This window comes from Blennius ocellaris (genome assembly GCF_963422515.1).
Source record: "Blennius ocellaris genome assembly, chromosome: 13".
In the NCBI taxonomy this organism is placed as follows: domain Eukaryota; kingdom Metazoa; phylum Chordata; class Actinopteri; order Blenniiformes; family Blenniidae; genus Blennius; species Blennius ocellaris.
Genome location: NC_137662.1, coordinates 15,237,258 through 15,259,163, shown reverse-complemented (window position 1 = coordinate 15,259,163; position 21,906 = coordinate 15,237,258). Strand labels below are relative to the sequence as shown.

The following is a 21,906-nucleotide window of genomic DNA, read 5'->3' as shown; positions in this document are numbered from 1 at the left end:
CAGTTGGAAGCCAGTTACCTTATTAGCACGATATAATTGTGCTAGGTGTAAGATCTTGAAATTGCAGTCCAACGGTGAGCATTTTGCAACGTTATTTTTTTACCTGAGAGATCAAATGTATTTTATCTAGGTAGAACTTCCCCAGCAGGCTTGTCATACACAGTGTTGTTGCATATGCCGATACAACGAATGATGTAGCCACACATGTCCTAAAGTAATTGCACAATCCTAATCCAATGTAAGGCCAGTGGTTGAACCCACAACAATCTCACTGTGAGCTGAAAGCGATAACCACTGCCCCGATATGCTTGCAATTGCATTTGGCTTCAACTTGTTGATATTTGGTGCAAATATATTTAAATGAATTATGAATGTATGTTTTCATAATGCTTCTTTGAAAATAAACAATGGGAAATATTTGAAGTTGTTTGTCCTTTACTTCACAGTGTGTGTGTGTTTGGGGGGCATGTAGTATATTTCTATAGATTGAGAAATGACAAGTCTGGCTCCTAACCTGCCTCTCTTTTCCTAGTCCTTTTGTACGTGGGCTGTTGAAAACCTGAATATCCCTTTAGATTAGTAAAGTATTTATTTTGCTCTGGTTTTACTGGTTCAAACTGAAATTAGTTGGACATGAGGCTTTATAATATAGCTCCTTTTGTAATTGTAATTCATTTTCATCACACTGACATTGAATTATGTTTTATTAAAATATGCATTGGTTTCAAACTCCACTTGATCCCTTTTAATGAAGATTTCTTTTTAGGGCATGCTGGGGAAGTATTTTCATGAAATACGTATACCTAAATGACACCTTACAACCGATCATGAATACTGGGAAGTGGGAGGACTGGCAACAAAAATGCGTATGTTTGTGTTTACTAATACGCGTCGTCCATCAGTTTCAAAATAAATCCAGTTCTGAAGAACAAAGCATGTGTATTTTGCTGACAGAACATGAAGCTGGCGTTTTGGAGCAGGAGACAGGAGCGGCTCCTCCCCTCTGTTATGTTTGAAAGTGGTATTTTGGAGATCCGCTGCGTTCCCAATATGGGCAGGAATGTCAAGATGTTTCACGACTGTAGAGATCGTCGACTCGATCTCTGAAATAAACTGAGACAGTACACTTTTGCAGCAGGATTGCGAACTTTCCACAGGTAACGTGTAACCTGGCGTTTTACACTGACGCCCAAGTTCACATTTGATCTCAAAAAGTCACAAAGTTAAAACTTTAAAAAATCTTTTGGTCTTGAATAAACGGATTTATACTAATTATTGCATTTCTTAGTATGCAAATTCTGTCAGATTCCGACGAAACGTAGTGTAAATGATTAGTAATTAGTTTCTTCTGCAATATAGCAGAAATAAACAGTTCATAGTGCGCAATTTTGGGTGGTTGGTGTCGTTTCGCGGTTGGACAGTGTACGATCTCTTTAACAGTTTGACATCTTTGCGCTGTTTTGTCACGCAGATCCGGAGTGAACCGGCTCGAGCCGGTCCCCTGAGCATGCGCACTTGGTGTAAACAGGAAGAGAAGGAGGAGGAAAAAAGTAGGTTAAATCTGCCATAAAGAGACGACAAGAATGCGCCGAGTAGAACCAAACAACTTAGCCGTTTTCGTCAGATATTAACCAACGCGAACGATGTTCTGTACAACCTGATTTTAATTTCGAGTTCAGTCGACATACTCGCTAATAACCTGCGCAAAGCGGACGACAGGCGGTGACGCGATTTATCTCTCGCAGGTTTTTGCTCGGCGCGACAGCCGCGCTAAACCGCATTAAAAAAATCGCCTCCGCGCTCTCGCCGGCTCTCATAATCTGTCTGCCTGGAACCGAGGTGAATCCGCGACAATGGTTCAGAAGGATAAGGCGTTAGACACGCCGCAGGTGGACGGGGAGTCGAGCCCCAGCCCAGTCTCCGGAGAGGCTTGTGTGGAGGCCCCTGGCCCGGTGGAGGAATCCGGCATCGTCGTGGAGCCCTTGGGCCTCAGGAAATTCATCAGTGGAGTCGTGGAAGGTATTATTTAGTCCCCCCCCCCCAAGTGTATCTTTATATCGGCGTTGGTTTATTCGATGATCGTGAAGGATCAGAGTGTAGAAATGCTGCCACAGTCCTGAGTTATAATTCAAGCAATGCCTGTTTAGAACGTTGACCACTTCTCCTGTCATATTGCAAAATATTATCCAGAACCTGGTTGTAGTTTATCTCCACATTTAGACAAAATTCAAGTTTCTGTACCAATCTGATTTAATTGGTTAAAACAGGCCAAACAATAGAAACGTGCACATCCTTATGATGCTGTCAGCAGAACACACAGTACTGCCCATTATGACAACTGAATGTTTGTGGTGTCCTCCTGCAGGTTTCTATGGTCGACCATGGACAATGGAGCAGAGGAAAGAGTTGTTTAGAAGGTATGGTGCATTTGCACATCATTGTGATTTCCGTGTCTGAATTGTGCTGGTGCTGTATAACTTTCTTGTTGACAGGCAGCAGAAATGGGGACTGAATACATACCTTTACGCTCCCAAAGACGACTACAAACACCGAATGTTCTGGAGAGAGTTGTACTCCGTAGAAGAAGCAGGTATTTGATAATTTGACGCCAATGATAAAGGATAGTTTGCACATTTTTTTATACAGGTTATTAATGCAGCATTGTTTTCTATCTCTCAGAACAACTCATGACTTTAATTGGTGCTGCGAAGGAGTATGGCACAGAGTTCATTTATGCCATTTCTCCTGGACTGGACATCACCTTCTCTAATCAAAAAGAGGTTTCTGCACTAAAGAGGAAACTTGATCAGGTATTGCAATCAAGTGTGACAATAATGACCAAATGACTGTACATGTTGGCAAGTGTAATTCTTATTTTTCTCTCTTTCATCTGTTTTAGGTTTCTCACTTTGGCTGCAAGTCATTTGCCTTACTTTTTGACGACATTGATCACAACATGTGCCCTGCTGACAAAGAAGTGTTCAGCTCCTTTGCACACGCTCAGGTTTCCATCACCAACGAAATCTTTCAATATCTGGGAGAACCTGAGACGTTCCTTTTCTGCCCCACAGGTACTTCACCGTTCTTCCAGATTTTATTGAAATACATCAACATGCTGTTTTTGACGAGTTGACGTTTATTGCATTTTTTTTTCTTTTCTTTGTCTTAAAATTCAGAGTATTGTGGAACGTTTTGTTACCCAAATGTCTCTCAGTCACCCTACCTCCACACAGTAGGAGAGAAGCTGCTGCCTGGCATTGACGTGCTATGGACAGGTAATTCTAAATGGTTGATTGCCATATGACCAACAGCACCAACTTTGATAAGAATGTAGGATTGGTGTCAAATCTATTGAGGTTAACCAGAATTTCTTGTTCTCGTCACAGGCCCCAAGGTGGTGTCGAAAGACATCACGGTCGAGTCCATTGAAGAGGTATCCAAAATCCTTCGGCGAGCTCCTGTAATCTGGGACAATATTCATGCCAATGATTATGACCAGAAGAGGCTCTTCTTGGGTCCATACAAGGGACGCTCCACAGAACTCATCCCCAGATTAAAGGGAGTCCTGACCAATCCCAACTGCGAGTTTGAGTCCAACTTTGTGGCGATCCACACTTTGGCTACCTGGTACAAGTCAAATATGAACGGGGTACGAAAGGACGTGGTCATGAGTAAGTATCATTCCTGATTCGTCTCGCGCTTTGTTTTGATCAAAGTTGAGTTGCGAATCCGTCAGCTGTACCACGAAGCACGCTGTTCATTAAGGTGTCGTGTCTCCTCGTCTTTTAGCCGATGGCGAGGACAGTACCGTGTCCATCCAGATCAAGTTGGAGAATGAAGGCAGTGACGAAGAACTGGAGACAGACATGCTGTACAGCCCACAACTTGCTCTCAAACTGGCTCTCACCGAGTGGCTCGGAGAATTTGGTGTGCCTCACCAGTACAACAGTAAATGCAATTTCACTTTTGTACAATACACAGTTTTATATTGATATTGATCAAATGCTTAGGAATGTTACTTAAAGTACCGGCATTCCGGCTGATGGACGCAATGCAGTAATACTGTTCTCTTTCAGGCCGACAGGTGCCTCAGAGTGGTGCCAAAAGCACAGTCCTCGATGTCTCATCTATGGCTGCTCCATCACTGTGTTCCTCTACAACAGTTACAACTGTGTTCCAGCAGCCCATCATGTCTCCAGCAATGCCTCCTCTCTGTCTCGATCCCCTGTCACACCCCTTGGCGAAAAGACCTCAAGAAGTAGAGGAGGTAAGGCTAACGAGATACAGAAGCTGGCGTCAAGGCTTTTGTCAAGACGGACAATTGTGCCACTGTTGTTTTTATGCTGTGCAGGAGGAGGTGGAGAAGAAGGATTCAGATGAAGAGCCCATGGAGATGGTGGTTGAGAAGCTGGATGAGGCAGAACCGGAAGCTGAGCCAGAGGACAAGCATGTCAGTCCGATCCTGGCTGACAAGATCTCTGAAGATCTCAAGCCAATGGACACTGACAAAGAGAGTCTGGCAGAGTCCAAGTCTCCCGAGGAATCGATCCAGGAGGACTCTGGGAGTGATATTGCACCCATGCAGACAGACGATCAGCTCAAACAGGTGCCCCAAACCCTAGTGAGTAGTCTCCTAGATATACTTTTTCCCTTTCATCGTAAATAGATTTTGAATTTGACTGCAAAGTCATTACTGCCGCTGTCTGTCCTCAGGATGTTTTTGTGCCGGGGCCCAACGAGAAGCAACTGTTTACAGCCGAGCCGCTCACAATCGAGGATCTGTGCTTGCTCGCGGAGCTTTTCTACCTTCCTTACGAACATGGACCCAAGGCCGTGCAAATGTTAAAGGAGTTCAACTGGCTCCGAGCAAACAGCAGCGTCGTCAGCGTCAACTGCAAGAGGAAAGAGTCCGAGAAGGTGGGTGGATTGTAGAAAATTACACGGGACGAATTCAGGGAAAGCTGTGTTGGTTTAAAAAAAAAGAAAAGTAAAATAACTCAACTTGCTTGTACTGCAGATCAAAACAAAATGGTGGATGCGCAGTACCAATTCTGCCCATTGGGGGGTGTAGTCACATTAAATGGAGTATGTGTGCACCATGTTGACTGTGGCTTTGTCTAGGAAACGGTCATGTATTGAGTGTAAAGTCTTACCAATTGATTTAAAGTTAATGTTGAACTCAGAAAAGCGTCCCAAGTCCTTGTCAAAACAATTTCAGATGTACAGTTTAAATTTGAATTCTTGTATGCATTCCTTTAACATTATTATTTATTTATTTTTTTTTTTTGCCTTACATGATGCAGGTCGCAGAATGGCAGTTAAGAGCTGAGAAGTTTGAAGAAATGTGCTGCTCGGTCATCCAGATGTTCACGCGGCTGTCTAACACAGCGAACCGCACCATCCTCTACGACCTCTACCCTTACATCTGGGACATCAAGAGCATCATTTCTATGGTCAAGTCTTTTGTCCAGTGGCTAGGTATGTATGAGGGGAACTTGATGGGACATTGGTCCTACACAGCAGTGGCACAGCCTCAAATCTTTAGTTCCCTGAAATTCATTGACACACAAATCATTAGAAATTATCCAGATGAGGTTAAAGTCGTATTTAGCTGCATGGACTCCTTTTGTCTCTAGTAGTCCAAAGCTACCTAATCCAATCAGGCAAAAGTTTAAATTGCCTCACACATATTTCACCGCCTGTCTTGCAGATGGTAGAATTCCTGATCAGAGGCTTTAAAACGGCACAACTGCTGATGATTCTGCTCTGGACCTGTATTCAGGCTGAGAATCTGCAGCTCGTACTTGTAGTTTTAAACAATTGCATTCAGGTATTGATCAGCTGAGTTCAGGTATTTTCAAATGCACCACCACTCCGTAGTTCTGCTTCTTTTAATTGATCTGTTTCAGTCATGTTGATTGTTTTCTTTCTTTGTTTCAATTTTTTTTTTGCCATGACTATGTGCCGTTTGCACTGCGAAATCCCTCCCTCCCTCTTTATTCTTCGGCGTGTTGATGAAATCTAAACTGGGCCTCTGTGGAGAACGTCCCAGCAGGGTTACTGCTGCTTGCTGTGTATCCAGTAACATCACTGCTGCATTCCCACACAGACACACTTGCTGCCATTTCTCCGTCTGTGGGGATGGGCGCCAAGGGGAAGTCCCCATCCCCCCCCCCCTCGCCCGCCCGCCCGCCTCCTCCATGCCCTTGCGCGCACGCGAGCTTGGAGAGCAAGTCGACTGACTGACTGTGGAAGGCCATTCTGGTGCATAAACAATAAAGATTTAGGAAGGAAATAAAAAGATTTGAATGTGAAGGACTTAAAATATTGCTATTGCATTCATGACGGGGCCTCACTGTGAGCGTTCTCCACAATGAGGCAGTTTGAAGTTTAAACTCTGCTCGATCTGTATCACGGTGGGATCCATCACCTCAAAAACAAACTATTCTCTCTCTCTCTCTCTCTCTCTCTCTCTCTCTCCCCCTCTCTCCCTCCCTCTCCTTCATTCTTTCAGATGGTGCACTGGTATACAGTTTGAGTGACATTCAGTCTCGTAAAAACATCTCCATCTGCTTTGGAGTGTTTTTTTTGTTTCTTTCAATGGTCTGAAGCACCAGCATGGCCTGTAGGTTACTCCCTGTAACCCAGTTTCATTCACAGGTTTCTGTCCTGCCCGGCTTTTATGGTAAAGCTGAGGTCTCTGGCCACATACTACACAGCAGGCAGCATACCCACGCGGGCATTGCCACGTTAAAAATGTTTTTTGTTTAAAAAAAAAAAAATATATATATATATATATATAAACTCCACCATCACTGAGAAGCAGTACTTCGTGTACAGTGATGTAGACTTTGTTTGCTATTTGTGGTAACTGCTTTGTCCTTCACTTCCTGAATGCTGACATACGCAGCCACTCTTTAAAGATTTTTTTTAATAAGCCCCAACATTTCCCCCCTGAGTGAACGCTGTGCAGCCGGCACTTAGTCACAACCTCCCTGGTTATTGTACTGAGAGCACTTACTAATAACTATTTTCTACTATTTTCTCCCTTCACTATGTACAGATGGAAGAATCCTCAGTACAAGTTTCTACTGCTATTGGATCGACAGTGGCCGATGTATGCGCAGTGCAGGCGTTGTCTTTTTGTTTCTGTTTCAAATGAATTTAATTACATTTTTTATTTTTCTTGGACTCAAATTTTAAATGTATTTAGACTGATTTGGAGAAAAGGAAGCAGCCCTCTGGATGAAGTCACATTTTGCGCAGCGATTTGGGTTTTGAATTCTAAGTGTTAACTCCCAAAATTTCTCTTTGGCAGCATCCACTCTAACTTGTTTTTTTTTTTTGTTTCTGTCGGTAGGCCTATAGAAATGGCTCAGACCAGCCCGATGCACCTACTCAAGGGAATGTACACTTGACTTTGAAGTGGTAACTCCCCCCCCCCATCTCTGGGGTATTTGTGACAGTGATAAATGCTGGTATATACAACCCAAGGCCCATAAAAGAATAAGTTACATATTTTCTCCCTCACTGATTGCAATAGGTGTGTGCAGTCAGAATAGATGACTCGGGGTGGATATAATCCAGGAAGAGATCTTTCTTCCTGGTTGTGGTTGTGAAATCTGGGGAGCCAAGTTGAGGATTCCTTCCTGTGGGTGCATCTGGCTGTTGTGTCATGTCGGCTTGCCAGTGAGGTTCAAATGCGAAGCAATGTTAAGTGCCCTGCACACGCGCCGCATTTGTCTGGTCACATGACAGGGCGTCTCATCAACCAGGGTTAGGCTTTGTGAGAAGCAGTGAGCTACTTTTGTACAGACTTCTAGCAGCCCTACGCACTGTAGTGATATGATTTGCTTCGTCCCTGTAGTGTCTTTGGTCGGTCTTCACTGTGGCTTTTAATAGCGAGCAGATCGGCCTCTTACCTCGAGAAGGGTTCCTGCTCCCTATCATACTGTCCTCCTGGTTTTTAAAGGCTCATGCTCCCTCGTCATGTGACAAGGCAGATAAGATGAGAATGTGACTTCACACGGGGTGCTGAGCTTAGTGGGGTGACAGCAGCTAAAGCTTACCTTTGTTGTTCATGGAGGGCATGGGTGTCAGTTCTGGCGGTCTCTGTACTATTGAAGAAGTGCATCATCTTTTCAGACAGTATGACCCTTACGCCGGCAAAAAGTACGAAAAACTGCACATACAGTAATAATCCCAAGACCTTAATATTCTACGGTTTTGATATTTAGGCGTGCAGATAGGATAGGATTTAATTAAAATTCTGCGCATGGCTCCTCGTTGCAAACTTAAGCTTTAGGTGCTTGAGCCCCATTTCATCCTAAAATACCTTCTCCGAATCCAATGTAATCCAAAGTCGGTCCTTTTTTTTATATATATTAAAAAAATAATAATAAATTTAACTATACCTGATTATGCTATTAGATACATATTACCCCCCTCCCCCCTTCATTCCCATCTCCCCACTCCCTTCATCTTTGTCAGAGAGCCCCATCCTGTGGTAACAATGTCCGCTTGGCTCTGCTCCTAACAGGGTGTCGTAGTCAGTCCTCAGCACAATTCCTTAGAGGAGACCAAGAGCCCTGGGCCTTTAGGGGAGGTCTAGCAGGAGAGTTCCAGGTATCTAATGCACTGAATTTACAGCAATCAAATGGAAAATTAAAAAATATAAAAAAAAAAAAAAAGAAATGAGTGCTGTAAGCAAAGAAGACAATGGTGATATATGCGAAGGTATGAAGGGATTTGGTCTGTCAAAGGTGAGCTGATTGCATCAGGTCAGGCTTGATAACATGCAGGTTCAATCTCTTTAACTTGTAAAGCCAAAGAGGCCTGCGCCCCCCCCCTGCATTATTTTGGGGATTTTTCAAATTTATTCATCCGTCTTGTGTGAGGGGAATGGGGGACCTGAAAACCTGTCCTCACCCCCCCCAAAAAGGGGGTTCCACAGTGTTTGGCACCGCATTTTCTCTCTCTCTCTCTCTTTTTTTTTTTTTTTTTGTAGTTTCTTTCAGCAACTGTCCAAGGAGATGCTGCTTTTCCCTGGCGCACGCGGCGCAAGCGAGCATGGCTAGGTTTTTATTTTCATGACATCTCATTTCTTTGCAGGAAAAGCACAGCGCGCAAATTACCACGTCAGCCCTTTGCAAGCGCACGCAAAAGCATCGCAGCGCCAGCGAGATACGCAAGCATGTATTGCAACGGGAAAACTCCATGAAAAAACCCCCCCCCACACCTGCACAGTCGAATCGTTTCCAGTCGAGACTTGCACTGGCAGTCCATGTGCTACTGAGCAACTCGGTTAGCTTCCATTAAATTGTTCCCAGTCTCCCTCTTTGGGTTGTTTTTTTTTTTTTTTTTTTCCTGGAGTTTTCTCTGTCTTCCTGCGCCAGCATCATTATTTTTCTCAACAGGAGGGTCCTGCGCAGCGAAATATTGCGATGCCTTTTAAAAAAAAAACTTTAAAAAAACTAAAGGGAAAGGAGCATCTCCTTCAGTCAGTAAAGCCTTGGTCAGACCAAAATGCAGCCCTCATTTATTATACTCCAAAAGCAAATGTGTATGTGTTTGTTGTGCCACGTTCCTTTAGCAAAAAGCAGAAAGATGTGCGGTTTGCTCTTGTCGTCCACTGTCAGACCAGCGAGGAACCCCACTTTACAGGACGACGCGTTTTCTGTCGGTTCGTCTCTCAAGAGCACTTTTGCTGCCGTCGGGTATTTCCTTTTGGGCTGACAGTGGGTCAACTGAGCAAATACACAGCAGGGCTGTCAGCCACAACGGCACGCCACCTCGCCTCGGTGAACCTGACCCTGTTTGTTTTGATACCCACAGAGATTGTTGCCAATAGACGGGGCAAACGATCTTTTCTACCAGCCTCCGCCGTCACTGCCAACCTCCAAAATCTATTCCATCAGGCCGTACTTCCCCAAAGACGAGGTAAGATTGCTCGCAGAGGTTGGCGTCCATTTTTCAACGGTGTGGGAGGCCGAGTCCCCCTCATAAATACTGAACCTCGGCTCTCGTGTCGGCGTGACTTGCGTTACGTGGACGTTAACGTTTTTGGTATTCTAATGCGTATTGCCCACACATGATGAATAGGCGGTCAGAAACGTAACTCTATATGACTGTCACAACTTTTACACCTAGAGTTTTGTCATGAAGCTTGTTTTTTATTTCACTCAGAATTAATTCCGTTCCAGAAATGTCTTTTTAAAATATTGAAAATGCGATCAGACATTGAATACACGATGTAGCTATTTTTCATAATTTTTTTTCAGATTTTGCAGTGAAGTCTGTATGTGCCTCTTTTTCTGTAGGGTTCAGTTTACACAATCTGTAAAGAAATGTACTCTGAAGGAATGGAGGACGCACCGTTCTCTGATGATGATCCTGACCTCCTAGGAGACCGGTAAAGCAACGTTATATTCATATATTCTGACTAAAATGTACGTTTCACCTTTGCCGTACATAGATGACGTCATTCTCCATGTTACCTGGCAGGTTGGTCGGAGGTCTCCTGACACTGAGCTCAGACTACGGCTTCGTGTTGGAGGATGAAGACGGGATCTGCGGTTACGCTCTTGGGACCGTCGACGTGAAACCCTTCGACAAGAAGTGCCAGCTGAGCTGGCTCCCCTTCATGCAGGAGAAGTACCACAAACCTGACGAGGAGAAAGACCTCACAGAGGCCGAAGTATGATCCCAGAACCATCCTAAGATCGCCACCAGTTCTCACTTTGTCTCTGATTGTTGGATTTGCTTCATGGTCTTTTGCAGAAGATGATGTTGAGTTTCCACGAAGAGGAGGAGGGCCTGCCCGATTCGTTCCTCTCCAACTTCCCGTCTCTTATAAAGGTTGACGTTCACGCCAAAGTAACTGACCCCAGTGTGGCAAAGAGCATGATGGGATGTTTATTATCCTCCCTGAAGGCTAATGGTAGGTAGCAGCCACCTGCAGTGTCTAACTCGTCAGTCTCTTTATTGTTCTTTTGGGCTTATTACCTAAATAACAAGCTTCTGTGATGGCAAATGTAAACTATCTTTTTATTTTCTGCCTCAATTATTATTTCTTTTAGAGGCCGGTAGATTTTTGTGTCATAATGGTCACGTTCTTGTTCACTGAGCATAGTGTTCTGACTTTTTGATTTATTTATTTTTTTCCCCCCCCCACTTCCAGGCTCTCATGGTGCGTTCTGTAAGGTCCGTCAGACTGATAAGCGGATGTTGGACTTCTATAGTAAACTGGGATGCTTTGAAGTGGCCAAAATGGAGGGCTTTCCCAAAGACATCATCATAATGGGACGCAGCCTTTGAGGAAATGTCCCGCGACAAGAGCAAACGGAGCGAGTTCAAGCAGTTCAAACGTGTTTGCTCACCTTCATGAGAACATTTTTTTCATGCTGATTTTATACTACATGACCATCTGGGCCGCCCTGGGAGACCCTTTCTCTTTTTTTTTTTAAGGTTTTGTGTACAGAAGCACAGAAGTGGCACACCGAGGCCCCGTGCCGCTCTCTTATGTTACGACTCTATTGGATTGAACTGATCAAGAGTTCATAGATCTGCGGAGCAATCGGTAGTCGTAAGGTGAAATCGATTTTTTTTTTTTTTAAGGTCCCACTTCTCATATATACCTCAATATAGAGCAAGGAGGCGACATCTACATGAGCCTTTTTCTGATTTAATCGAGGCGCCATTTCATGGATACCACATGCCCTAATACAGAGTGACATGAGGGGAGTTTTACTACCCATATGTGCAGTTTCCAGGTTTGATAGGGAGAAATAATGCCGACTGTTGACATAAATGGGGCACCTTCATGCAGGGTGTGAGGTGCTACATGACTTTACCTTTCATTGCCATTTTTTTTTTTTTTTTTTTTTTTTTTTTTTCTATGTGCTCTATGACGGACTTGGAGATTGAGGCCTTTTAAGTGTCATTTCTAACAAACCTGGAACTCAGAATCTGCTCGTAAGTTTGGTTCTCTTGAACAAGAACTCGGCCACGGAGCGGCAATTTAGTGAGAGCTGTTCAAAGCTTGGCTTGGAAGTTAGCTGAAATTCTGACGTGGACGTTTGGAAAGCAAAAGAAAAGCTTCCACAGGTTTACAAACATGGTTCTCAGCCTATTTTTGTTTCCCTTTTCTTTTCCTTTTTTTTTAATATTAAATCCTGTAATTGTTTTTTGCTTATGTCCTCTTCAGCTGTTGCCTTTTGGTTCGCTGCCTTCGGTTTTTCGGATTATTTTGCAGACCTATCGTCTCTTGCGTCCAGGTTTTTCCCTAATGCGTCACTCGGACACAGCCAGACATGGTCGGGGTTATTTGGTGTGCTAACTCAACGTTGCTCGTATTTGTAGAAATGTAGCCTTACAGTCACATGTTTAAACGTGAGCACAAAACTTGTTTAGCAAACCTGGAGCAGACTGACGCTCGTGTCGCAAGTTGTGTAGCAGGACTTACTAAATGTTTTTAATCTTAATTCCTTCTGTTATGTCAGTAAAGCGTTGAGTTCACCTGTCTGCACACTTCTGTTGTTCAAGGTCTCAAAAGTAGAATCAGTACTGCTTATGGCAGTTCTCAGTGGGACCAAACTATTCTGATCTACTATTGGGGGAAAAAACTAAAATGTAGTAATAATTACACTGGTTATAATCTTCAAAACGAGCCTCCTACTTTTTTTTTTCTTTTTTTCTCATCACCACCATATAAAGACCTAACTGCAGCATTTGCTGTAAAATAATCATTTCCTACCCGCCATTACTTCTTATTTAGTTTTACTGTTGTATAGAATTGAATGTATCCTCAGTCAGATCTTGGCGAGTGCCCTTAAAACCGTTGAGGTCATTGAAGTAGTGCCGGTTCCCTGTACTGGCTTAGCTGCAGTGGAGAGTCCATTGGAGCAAAACAAAAAAAATAAATAATTGAATGTTTTGTACTTTGATGCATTTCTTGTTTTGTGTAAATCTATATAGTTGATTTAAAAATGCACTTTGACTTAGAGATAGGAGTGTTCTGTTGGTTCCACGAAGATCTTCAGTTGCTCTTCAGTAGCTGCCTGCCAATGTGATGTTTTTTTTCCAAGCTGTTTATTTACGATGTGCATGAGGTGTATTGGATTTGCCGTGGCAGACGTTAGAATAACCTCATCTGATGCTACATAGAGGAAGAAGCATGCCGCTCACCACTATGAACATAATACTGTTGCATTTGGACGGTCTGTTGACGCTGTCTATCATAAAGTGTTTTTATTTTGTACGCCTTTATTGAAAGTGGAGGCCATCCTTGTTTCACCTCGAGGAAAACAACACTGGCCTCGTTACACCGCCCTTTACAGCCGTCCCACCTGGCTCTTCCAGCAAAGCGTGAAACGCCAACTGTTGTTCTGCAGCTGAAGTGGCAGCAAAACTTTCACAGCTGTTCTTTTTTTTTTTTTTTCCTTTATCGTTCATTTCTGCAGTTTCTCTGCTGCCAACAAAGCTGAATAAGACTGGACAGTGTTTGAAAGAAAGGGCTCCTTGTACATTTTCAGTTAATGGTTGAAGAGGTCAATAAAGTGACAGTTTACCATTGTAAAAATTGTATGTAAGATACATTAAGTGAAAAACTAATAAATCATATTAAGTGACTTTTATTTGGTGTTTTGGTTGCGTAATTATTCTGTGCGCTTGTTTGTACTTGAGGAGTAAAAATCTCCAAACAGGAGATAACTTTCAAAGTTGTAATCCACAACAAGTGAAACTTCTAATTACATTCTGACCTTAATGTTTTATCACATAAGTAAGATGGAGAACACATTCCTCAGAAAAACAATATATTATGGAATAGCAGCAGTAGTTTGGTTTTGTAATTGAATATAGGCTACTCAAAGTTGAAAATGAATTGGAAATTGCATACAGTAGAATTAAACACTATTGTCATATATTTAAAGAAAATCTGTAAATAAATGTATTTAAATTTAATTTTTAATTTGCTGGATCTCTGTAAAATCCTCTGGCATCTTATTGCCACATCCTATACGCTTAAGTTATGCTGCCATATTTTGTAAAGTGGCACAATTAAAATAAAATCCGGTGTCAGTAAAAAATGTTGGATAGTTGCAGCTCATCCAGAGTCGTGACCAACACAATGTGTGGAGCGCATTACACCTGAGTGTCAATTTCTGCACTGGCTGTCTGTGTGTCAAAGGATTGACTTCAAAATATTACATTTCAGACATACTTGTAAAATATGAAACCTCCAGATGGCTGGGGTCCTCGGGAGGAGGTTTACTAAATGTTCTGAAGCAGGTTTTACTTCCTACGCTCCTAACCTGTGGAACAAACTTCCTGAAAACTTGAGGTCTGCTTACACTCATTTTTTTTAGATCAGGCCTTGAAACATTATTTGCTCATTCTAATAAATATATTTAACTTATTTTATCTTTATCTTAAAGCTTTTACTTTATTTATTCCCCCTTTTAATATATTTCTTCTCCTTATGAAGTCGACCTTGCCTAAATGTGCTTGGCGTTATAATCCATGTTCAAAGCATAATTCAGGGGCTCTGGCTGCTGAGAAAGTGAACTGAGGGCCAAAACACAAACATAACACGTCACAGGCGCACAGTGATGACGTACGAGACATGCAAGTTGTTCGCGACGCGCTTGTTTTCTTTGGTGCAACGGGATCCATTTGGCTGTGAAACGGTGACATTTAACCTGAAACAATCGACTCCACAACATGTCTTTTATCGACGACGAGTCTTCCGACATCGGGCAAACTGGCCCATCGAAACTGGAGAGTTTTTTATTCAGTAAGAAGCATTTAAAGTGTAAAATCCGCGCGTCGCTGTGGGCGCACACGTGGGTCTCCTGTGACGTTCCCACAGCAAAAAACCCTGTCGCGATGTTTTCTGCCTTCAAACTGCGACCCGTGTAATCCAGGGTTTTCTTTTTCTTTTTTTTTTCTTTAACAGGTTGTGAGCTGTCCTCCAAGGTACCTTTCTACACTTTCCAAGGGGATGAAGAGGAGGATTTGGAACATTTCCTGGAACTTAGAACAGTATGTACAATTTTAATAGTTCAGTTGTTGTATCACCTCTTAACCACGTGTTAAATAGTTCTCACTGATTCAGTAAGAGTATGTTGATGGGGAGAAGCACCATCAATACTCTGATGGGAAAGGATGTATGCGTTGTGTCTTGATTTCTGCAGGTGTGTCTCGGTGAAGGTGCAAAGGAAGAGAATAATGTCGTGGAGGTAACAGCCATGAACCACCAAGGGAAGACCATCTCAGTGCCTATTGCCAACCTCCACATCAAGTGTCTCCCCATGGTTTGTGTCAAAACTGCACTCATAATTCAGCTACAACTTTAAGTTACTTATCTGAATGTATTCCAAATATACAATACAAAGTAGGTATCTATTAAAGTGAACCATTCAGTACATGTTTCCTATTTTTGTATGTACTTCCTCATGAGTTCTTTTTTATTTGACTGTACAGCGCATAGTGATGTGGATAAATTGTAGGCTTGTGCGGTGGATTAAATTATTTGGAAATGCTAGGGTTTGTATATTTTTTTTTAATTATTACTTATAAAATAAGGAAAAAATCCTAGTACTTGCTAAAAAAAAAATGCTGCATTGAAGGTCAGATACCTGACGCACAGGCAGAGGGGACGGTGTTTGGAAGTCCCAAACATCCCTTCGGACTTTTTTATTCTTTAATTTTTTTCCTGCAATGAAAAATGTGTAGACACAAGTTTTTTTTTTATTTGACATAAATGAAGTAGATCCATTAATGTCCATCTGTTTTTTCAGATGTAATGCCAAGCATGAACTCTTATATACTCTCTTCAGTCTTCTGCAATACACGATAAACACTTTTTGGTGTCTCATCTTTCTATTTTATTTTCTCAGGTGAGTCTAGGAGAATTTGAGCTGAAAGCGCCGGTGACCATCCGTCTCAAAGCTGGGACGGGACCGCTCACAGTCAGTGGGCTGCATCTTATTGGTAAGATGAGTTTTTCCCCCCCAGTTATTGCAGTCACCTTACAGTACTAATGTTTCTGCATTAACAAGGTACATTTTTTATATAGATAATAAACCTTTTTATTTAAAACTTGAAATCAATAAAGTACATTGAGTGAGTTTATAATAAAATGACTCATAAACTTATATTTTATAAAAATGAAATTCAACAATTAACTACTTAATCTTCATTTGAGTTCAAGAGCTACGTAAATAGTTACACAAACTGAATTTTGATAGCTCATTATCGTCTCTTCATGATGTCAGCCTCACAGGTGGAAGAATGTGATCTGTCTGATGACGATGAGGAGGATGAAGAAGACGAAGAAGACCTCCCTGCCATAAAGCCAGCAAAGAAGAAGCAGAGGCAGCAGTAGTTGCAGAAGTCATTGATGGACTTCTTTTTTTTTTTTTTTGGAACGGCTTGCTCACTGACGTGATGTGTTAAGAAAATCAGTTTTTGCACCAGACAGACAGATAATTTTTTCTTCCATACAGCTGCATGAGCCCAGCGTGTGGCGACAGCTGGATTGGAATCCTCTCCTCTTTGTCCCACTGTGAGCTCTTTGTCACAAAGACTGCTTTTGATACAAAGTACGACCCACTGTTTTATACCTGATACATCACACTGGTGATGTTCTACCACCAGTAGACTTTTTTTTTTCTTTTCTTTTTTTTGTAACACTGTTCTTGATAAAAAAATGTCGCTCAAGGAAGAAATCAAAATTTTATATCAGACAATTGGTTCAATTCACCTGAAATACATAAATGCACATAGGTCATTAAAGATCTTAAATTATAAGACTATTTGTACTTGCACAGGATGGTTTTTCTATGGTGACGAAGATTTGTACTTACATGCATCCTAAATAAGTGTGTTTTAAAATGTTTTGAAAATTCTAATATTAAACATTTTAGTTCAACACATTGCATAAGTCTTGTATCAGCCGGGTAACCTGAGTGTCTCAGGGCAGATCCTCTGTGTTCTGGGTCATGGGGTATCTTGTTGTGTCATGAAGGCTTCTGGAAGTGCCTGAAGCTTCTGTTGATATTTTATTGGTTATCCAAGAGACTTCATCTGTTCTGATGATGTGAGAAATCATTTATCTTGGTGGACTCTTAACCTTTCATGTGATTTTTGACCCTAAATGACTATAAACTGTAATTCTGCTAATTGTTCTTTGAACATATTGGCCAGGCTGACGGTAAATGAGGGCAAGTTTAAGGCAGATGGTGTCGTCACAATCACAATAAGGCTGTGGTAGATGATATAAACATAAATCTTTTTGTTTTTGTTTTTTAATGGTGGCTGCCATGAGTTGCTCTTCCTGTTCAGGCAAATGGTGGAGAAATTGAGTCCAAATTGGAAGGGATGGTGTGGATCTGGGCAGCAGAAGCCATTTCAGTGTTGGTTTGGTTCCACAGTTGGCCTGTCGGGGTGGCGAGTGTTCGCTACAGATAATCCCCAGTCGAGTTTAAGCTTTCGGCCCTCGAAAGGCCGACCTGCATTGGGCTTATATTGGATGTTGGTGGTGAAAAGGCAAAAGTGGGCCACCCATAAAAAGTCCACGGTGGGCCTGATGGTGTTTTCGTGCGTTCGCCACTGTCGCCACATTGAACCCATACGGGGCCGAGCACCGGTTTGCTTGCTGCATGTGATCTATTGTTTGAGTGGTCCGTCAGGTCGTCGGAGCCGTTTCAGTCCACCTCATTATGGCCTTTGAACCAGACCTACTGCACTTGATCGCCACGTCTTGTTCTATAATACAGCTGAAGAGAAGCAAACTTAATATTTTATCAGGAAGATAACTTTCAGTTTTCTGATGAACTATTTGGTGGAACGTTGCGACCACCACTGAGACATAGAACAATGCTGGTGTCCAATTGCAGGTACCTCTGACAGACGACTATTGAAAAGAAAAGGGGAAGCTAAAATTGCCAAACAGGATGAACTTAACTATAAATTGGTTTGAAAAGAAAGAAAAGCACAGTGAGTCCTCAACTACAAGCCAATTTAAACTCCAAAAAATATATTTCTTCAATATGCTGAATTAGATTTATGGTTGAATGTAAACGTCTGTGTGAACACAGCAACGGTGTAACAGACAGAAATAGTAGGAGAGAATATTAACAAGGCACATCACAGAGCAGCAGCTGTCAAAAAGAGGGTGACGCGAACACAACTTTAGTCCTCATCAAATAATCAGGCGCTGCCATGGTAATATGAGAAATAACCCCCATGTAATGCTCTCGATGGCAGCTTTGTGTGAACAGGGATAAAAAAAAAAAATCCATTGCATTCACGCTTTCACTTGAGTCTGATAAGAAGGGAAGGTACAGACCGGGAAGATAACTCCAAATGACATCTTTATATCTGCTGTATATTGAGACGACACCTTTTTATAAACCAAAGTATCTCAACTCGTACACGAAAACATGAATTACACAACGCCAGAGTTGGTCACGTGACGGGCAGCAAATCAATGTACTAACAATCCTCCCAACTACTTAATGTCACCTTCATCGAGAGCAGGTGCTGCTGCTCCTTATTTTCTGACTCATAAACCACATCCAACCGGTCTACAGCGAGCGGGAGTTTTGTGACCCTTTGCACCATTTTTATTAGGTATAAGGGTTTTATGGTGCCGTGCGGTGCCTTCAGTTCTCACCTTCATGTAGAGGTTACGTCAGAAAAATGCTTGTGTGTGCAGCGTATGAGGAAATGTGACGTGCCGTCAGTCCTGGAAGCTCGTGGAGCATAAACACAAGTCTATTGTTATGAATGTCATTTTTTGCTCCGATATTGGTTACTTTTGCACAATTCAAATGCAAATATGAAAACCAAAAAAATCATTAGAAAGGCCAAAATTGATTAAAAAAAATTGCAAATCTACTCGCAACTTCAAATATGCAAAACCACCTTTAAATGTTTTCTGTGCAGTAAGAAAACACTGACTTATTAGCGACGATTGGAGGTGGCTGGGAATTCTCAACACGGCGATCGATTTTCTTGCTGAAGCACTTTGCAGTCAAATTTACATTTTCTATCACAAATAAAATGGCTCGTTGGATTCAGCACACACACACTGACATTAGATAGCTTAGAAAAGCTCATCTGTGGCAATATTGGAGAAGAACATACAGCAGAGAGGATTTTTTCCATTTCTTTGTCTTAATACTTAACACTGCTGACTGGTCTTCTCGTGGAGCCAGCTCACGGTCTCAGTTATTGAGGCTAAAACAATACTTTTAAGATTGAAAATTTGCTATTTTGATCCCATCAGGTCTGAAGCGTGAGGATTCTTTTGCAGCTCCCTGTTAATTGACAGTCTTTTTGTTACTTGCTATCCCCTAACCCAAAATGTAATTCCAAAGAAGCATAAAATACAGGGGAAAAAAACCTAGTTTTTATTTTGTATCCCAGATTATAAAGGCCAGCCGATTTTGAGTCATTGTTTACATTCATTGGCTCATTCAAAAACAAAATGAATGCTGTTGGTATGCGACCACAAATACAGTGATGCTCGATTGCAAGTGGCAGTGAGGAAAGCCTTTAAAAAAAAAAAAGTACTGTCAGGTCCAATGACTGCCCACAGAAACAGCACTGTTGACCATGTCACACAAAGGAGAAGACCACTCTGCTCAGTGACTGGAATGAGTCAGCCAATGTGGATTTCTTTGCATTGTCTGCAAAATGTTCCACTTTTCTCATGTGCGCATATATCCAGCCATTTGTCTTTAGATTTTCAAAATGGGTTTGTGGCTGTTGCTTTGATTTTAGTTTGCTTATAGGAGGGATTGTGTATATTTTATTTTTTTCCCTCCAAAATCTGTAGATTTGTACCTAAATGGATTCACATATAAAAATGTCATTATATTTGCATATCCATCAATCCACTCCACTTATACATTACATATACCATACTCATAATATATCGCATACAACCAACTGAGATGGAGAGGTGGCCCATTGTTGCTTGTGCTGCAGAAAAATAACACATATAAAAGAACTACGTCTCAATAATCACCTTAGAGCTTTAAGCATAGCTGTCCCACCACACACTTAAAAAAACTACAAAAGGCAGTATAACACGATGAAAAGTACACTTCAGAAACATACTGGAGTGTTTGATAATGAAAGCTATATGCGAATAGAAATATTGTTTCCTTTTAAGTGCAGTGCTTGAGTAAAGACACTTTATTAATTTCCACCTATGGCACTTCAGTGTGTCACCTTGTGTTGCCCAAAGTTGCTATGGCAACGGCTGGCACCACTTTGCCTCCTCACTCAAAAACTCATAGAGCTGTTCTCTACAGAGAGTCTCTAAAAAAAAAACCACAGTGTGGTTGAGATCTGCCTGCCATACCCTCCTATATACAAACACATCCACTAAAAAAAAAACATGTCCCGTGGTTCAGTGCACTCGCACAGCACAGTCCCTCTGGTAATTACTTATTTTATATTCATACATTGTTTACTGTTCCCTGTGTTTCTGGAGCTGAAACTTGACAGACGACTGGTTCATGTTACAATGATTTCAGGAGCAAAAATAGACCTGGAGATCAATAAACATTGGCCACAGTCTTTGATGTTTCTGCACTCTCTCTCTCTGTGTGTGTGTGTGTGTGTGTGTGTGTGTGTGTGTGTGTGTGTGTGTGTGTGTGTGTGTGTGTGTGTGTGTGTGTGTGTGTGTGTGTGTGTGTGTGTGTGTGTGTGTCACAGTGGATTATAGTTTTGGCACCGATTTCAAAGGCCTTATCAGAGGAAGGTGAGACTTGATGAATAGCCTCTGAGTCTGCGTTATTCTGTATATTGTCAGTGTTCCCGTTCGTGTTTCCGGGAGGACTCCGAAGACCACGTTCATGTCCACACTAATAGCTACTCAGTTATTCCTCTCACTGTAATACTTATAGCTTCCATGTCAGCCACCTCTAATATTCATCACTGAGGAACCAGGATGGTTACACAAGCTGCAAGCTGTGCAAATGCATTGCAACTATGTCAATAACATTCATCAAAGGCCTGAGATACAGGGAACTCTGCCCTGAAGTACTCTGCACATCCAATATACAGTAAATACAGTCTACAGATTCATTGTGTTGGAGATTTGATTTCAAGGGACTAAATAGGAACTAAAATAGACTAAAATAATGATATGAGGATAACACAAAAACATGCTGGAGTAATTCACAGATTTTGTTGTAACACTCATAATATGACAAGGTGCATTTGCTTACAGTAGTTATTCCCGCTGTTGGTGGAGACAGTTAAATCTAGAATGTAGGGGATCCATGTTTGAATCCCACTTATATCAGTGAGGGCGTCCTACATTCAAACTTTGCAAAGTCTACAGTGCAGGTTACAGTAACCTGCTGAAGTGACCCCTGTAAAAGGGAGCAGCTGAAACGACAATAATCATCCCTGAAATGTATCAACTGTGTTCAACACTGTATATCAGTGACCATTTCAGCCCAATAGATTTAAAATCTGTAAATAATGAAATGACCAGCACTTCTGCCAACATCGGCCATCTGGTGCAAATTGAATTAGTAAGCAATGAACTTCAGCCCTCAAGTTTTTTTGGATTTTCAAATAGATTTAACAGGCTTAAAATAACAACAACAACAAGAAGAAGTGCAAAATGAAACCTCTTGTGTGTGAACATAAATGGTGATAACCTGGCCAATACTGCAATACAGCTACGGAAAAACAATTGGCTCCAGATCTGTGATTCGACTCTGAGTTAACATTTTTCCTCACGACCCAGTGAACAAATTTAAACTGTGAAGATGCGAGAGTGACTTTGGGACAAGTGTGTGACTCTCCTGAATATCAGTGCAGAAGCCTGAAGAAGGAGTTCCAGCTACTACCCATCGAATCTATCACAGCCTGAGA

At 41.9% G+C, this 21,906-nt stretch overlaps 2 protein-coding genes across 2 annotated transcripts; both read left to right on the top strand.

The window, feature by feature from the left end:
- The first annotated feature begins 1,567 nt into the window (after window positions 1-1,567).
- On the top strand, window positions 1,568-13,634 carry oga (O-GlcNAcase). The gene is made up of 18 exons (XM_080507593.1): window positions 1,568-2,019; window positions 2,366-2,417; window positions 2,493-2,590; window positions 2,680-2,810; window positions 2,900-3,071; window positions 3,177-3,275; window positions 3,387-3,671; window positions 3,790-3,948; window positions 4,077-4,267; window positions 4,352-4,621; window positions 4,714-4,917; window positions 5,304-5,478; window positions 8,540-8,625; window positions 9,835-9,939; window positions 10,320-10,411; window positions 10,504-10,696; window positions 10,780-10,939; window positions 11,180-13,634. The coding sequence occupies exons 1-18, from the start codon at window positions 1,854-1,856 to the stop codon at window positions 11,314-11,316; spliced, it is 2,775 nt and encodes a 924-aa protein (XP_080363719.1). The 5' UTR covers window positions 1,568-1,853; the 3' UTR covers window positions 11,317-13,634.
- A 1,022-nt stretch (window positions 13,635-14,656) lies between these two features.
- Window positions 14,657-16,880, top strand: npm3 (nucleophosmin/nucleoplasmin, 3). Its single transcript, XM_080507934.1, has 5 exons — window positions 14,657-14,794; window positions 14,957-15,042; window positions 15,195-15,314; window positions 15,900-15,993; window positions 16,278-16,880. The coding sequence occupies exons 1-5, from the start codon at window positions 14,722-14,724 to the stop codon at window positions 16,385-16,387; spliced, it is 483 nt and encodes a 160-aa protein (XP_080364060.1). The 5' UTR covers window positions 14,657-14,721; the 3' UTR covers window positions 16,388-16,880.
- Window positions 16,881-21,906: the final 5,026 nt, after the last annotated feature.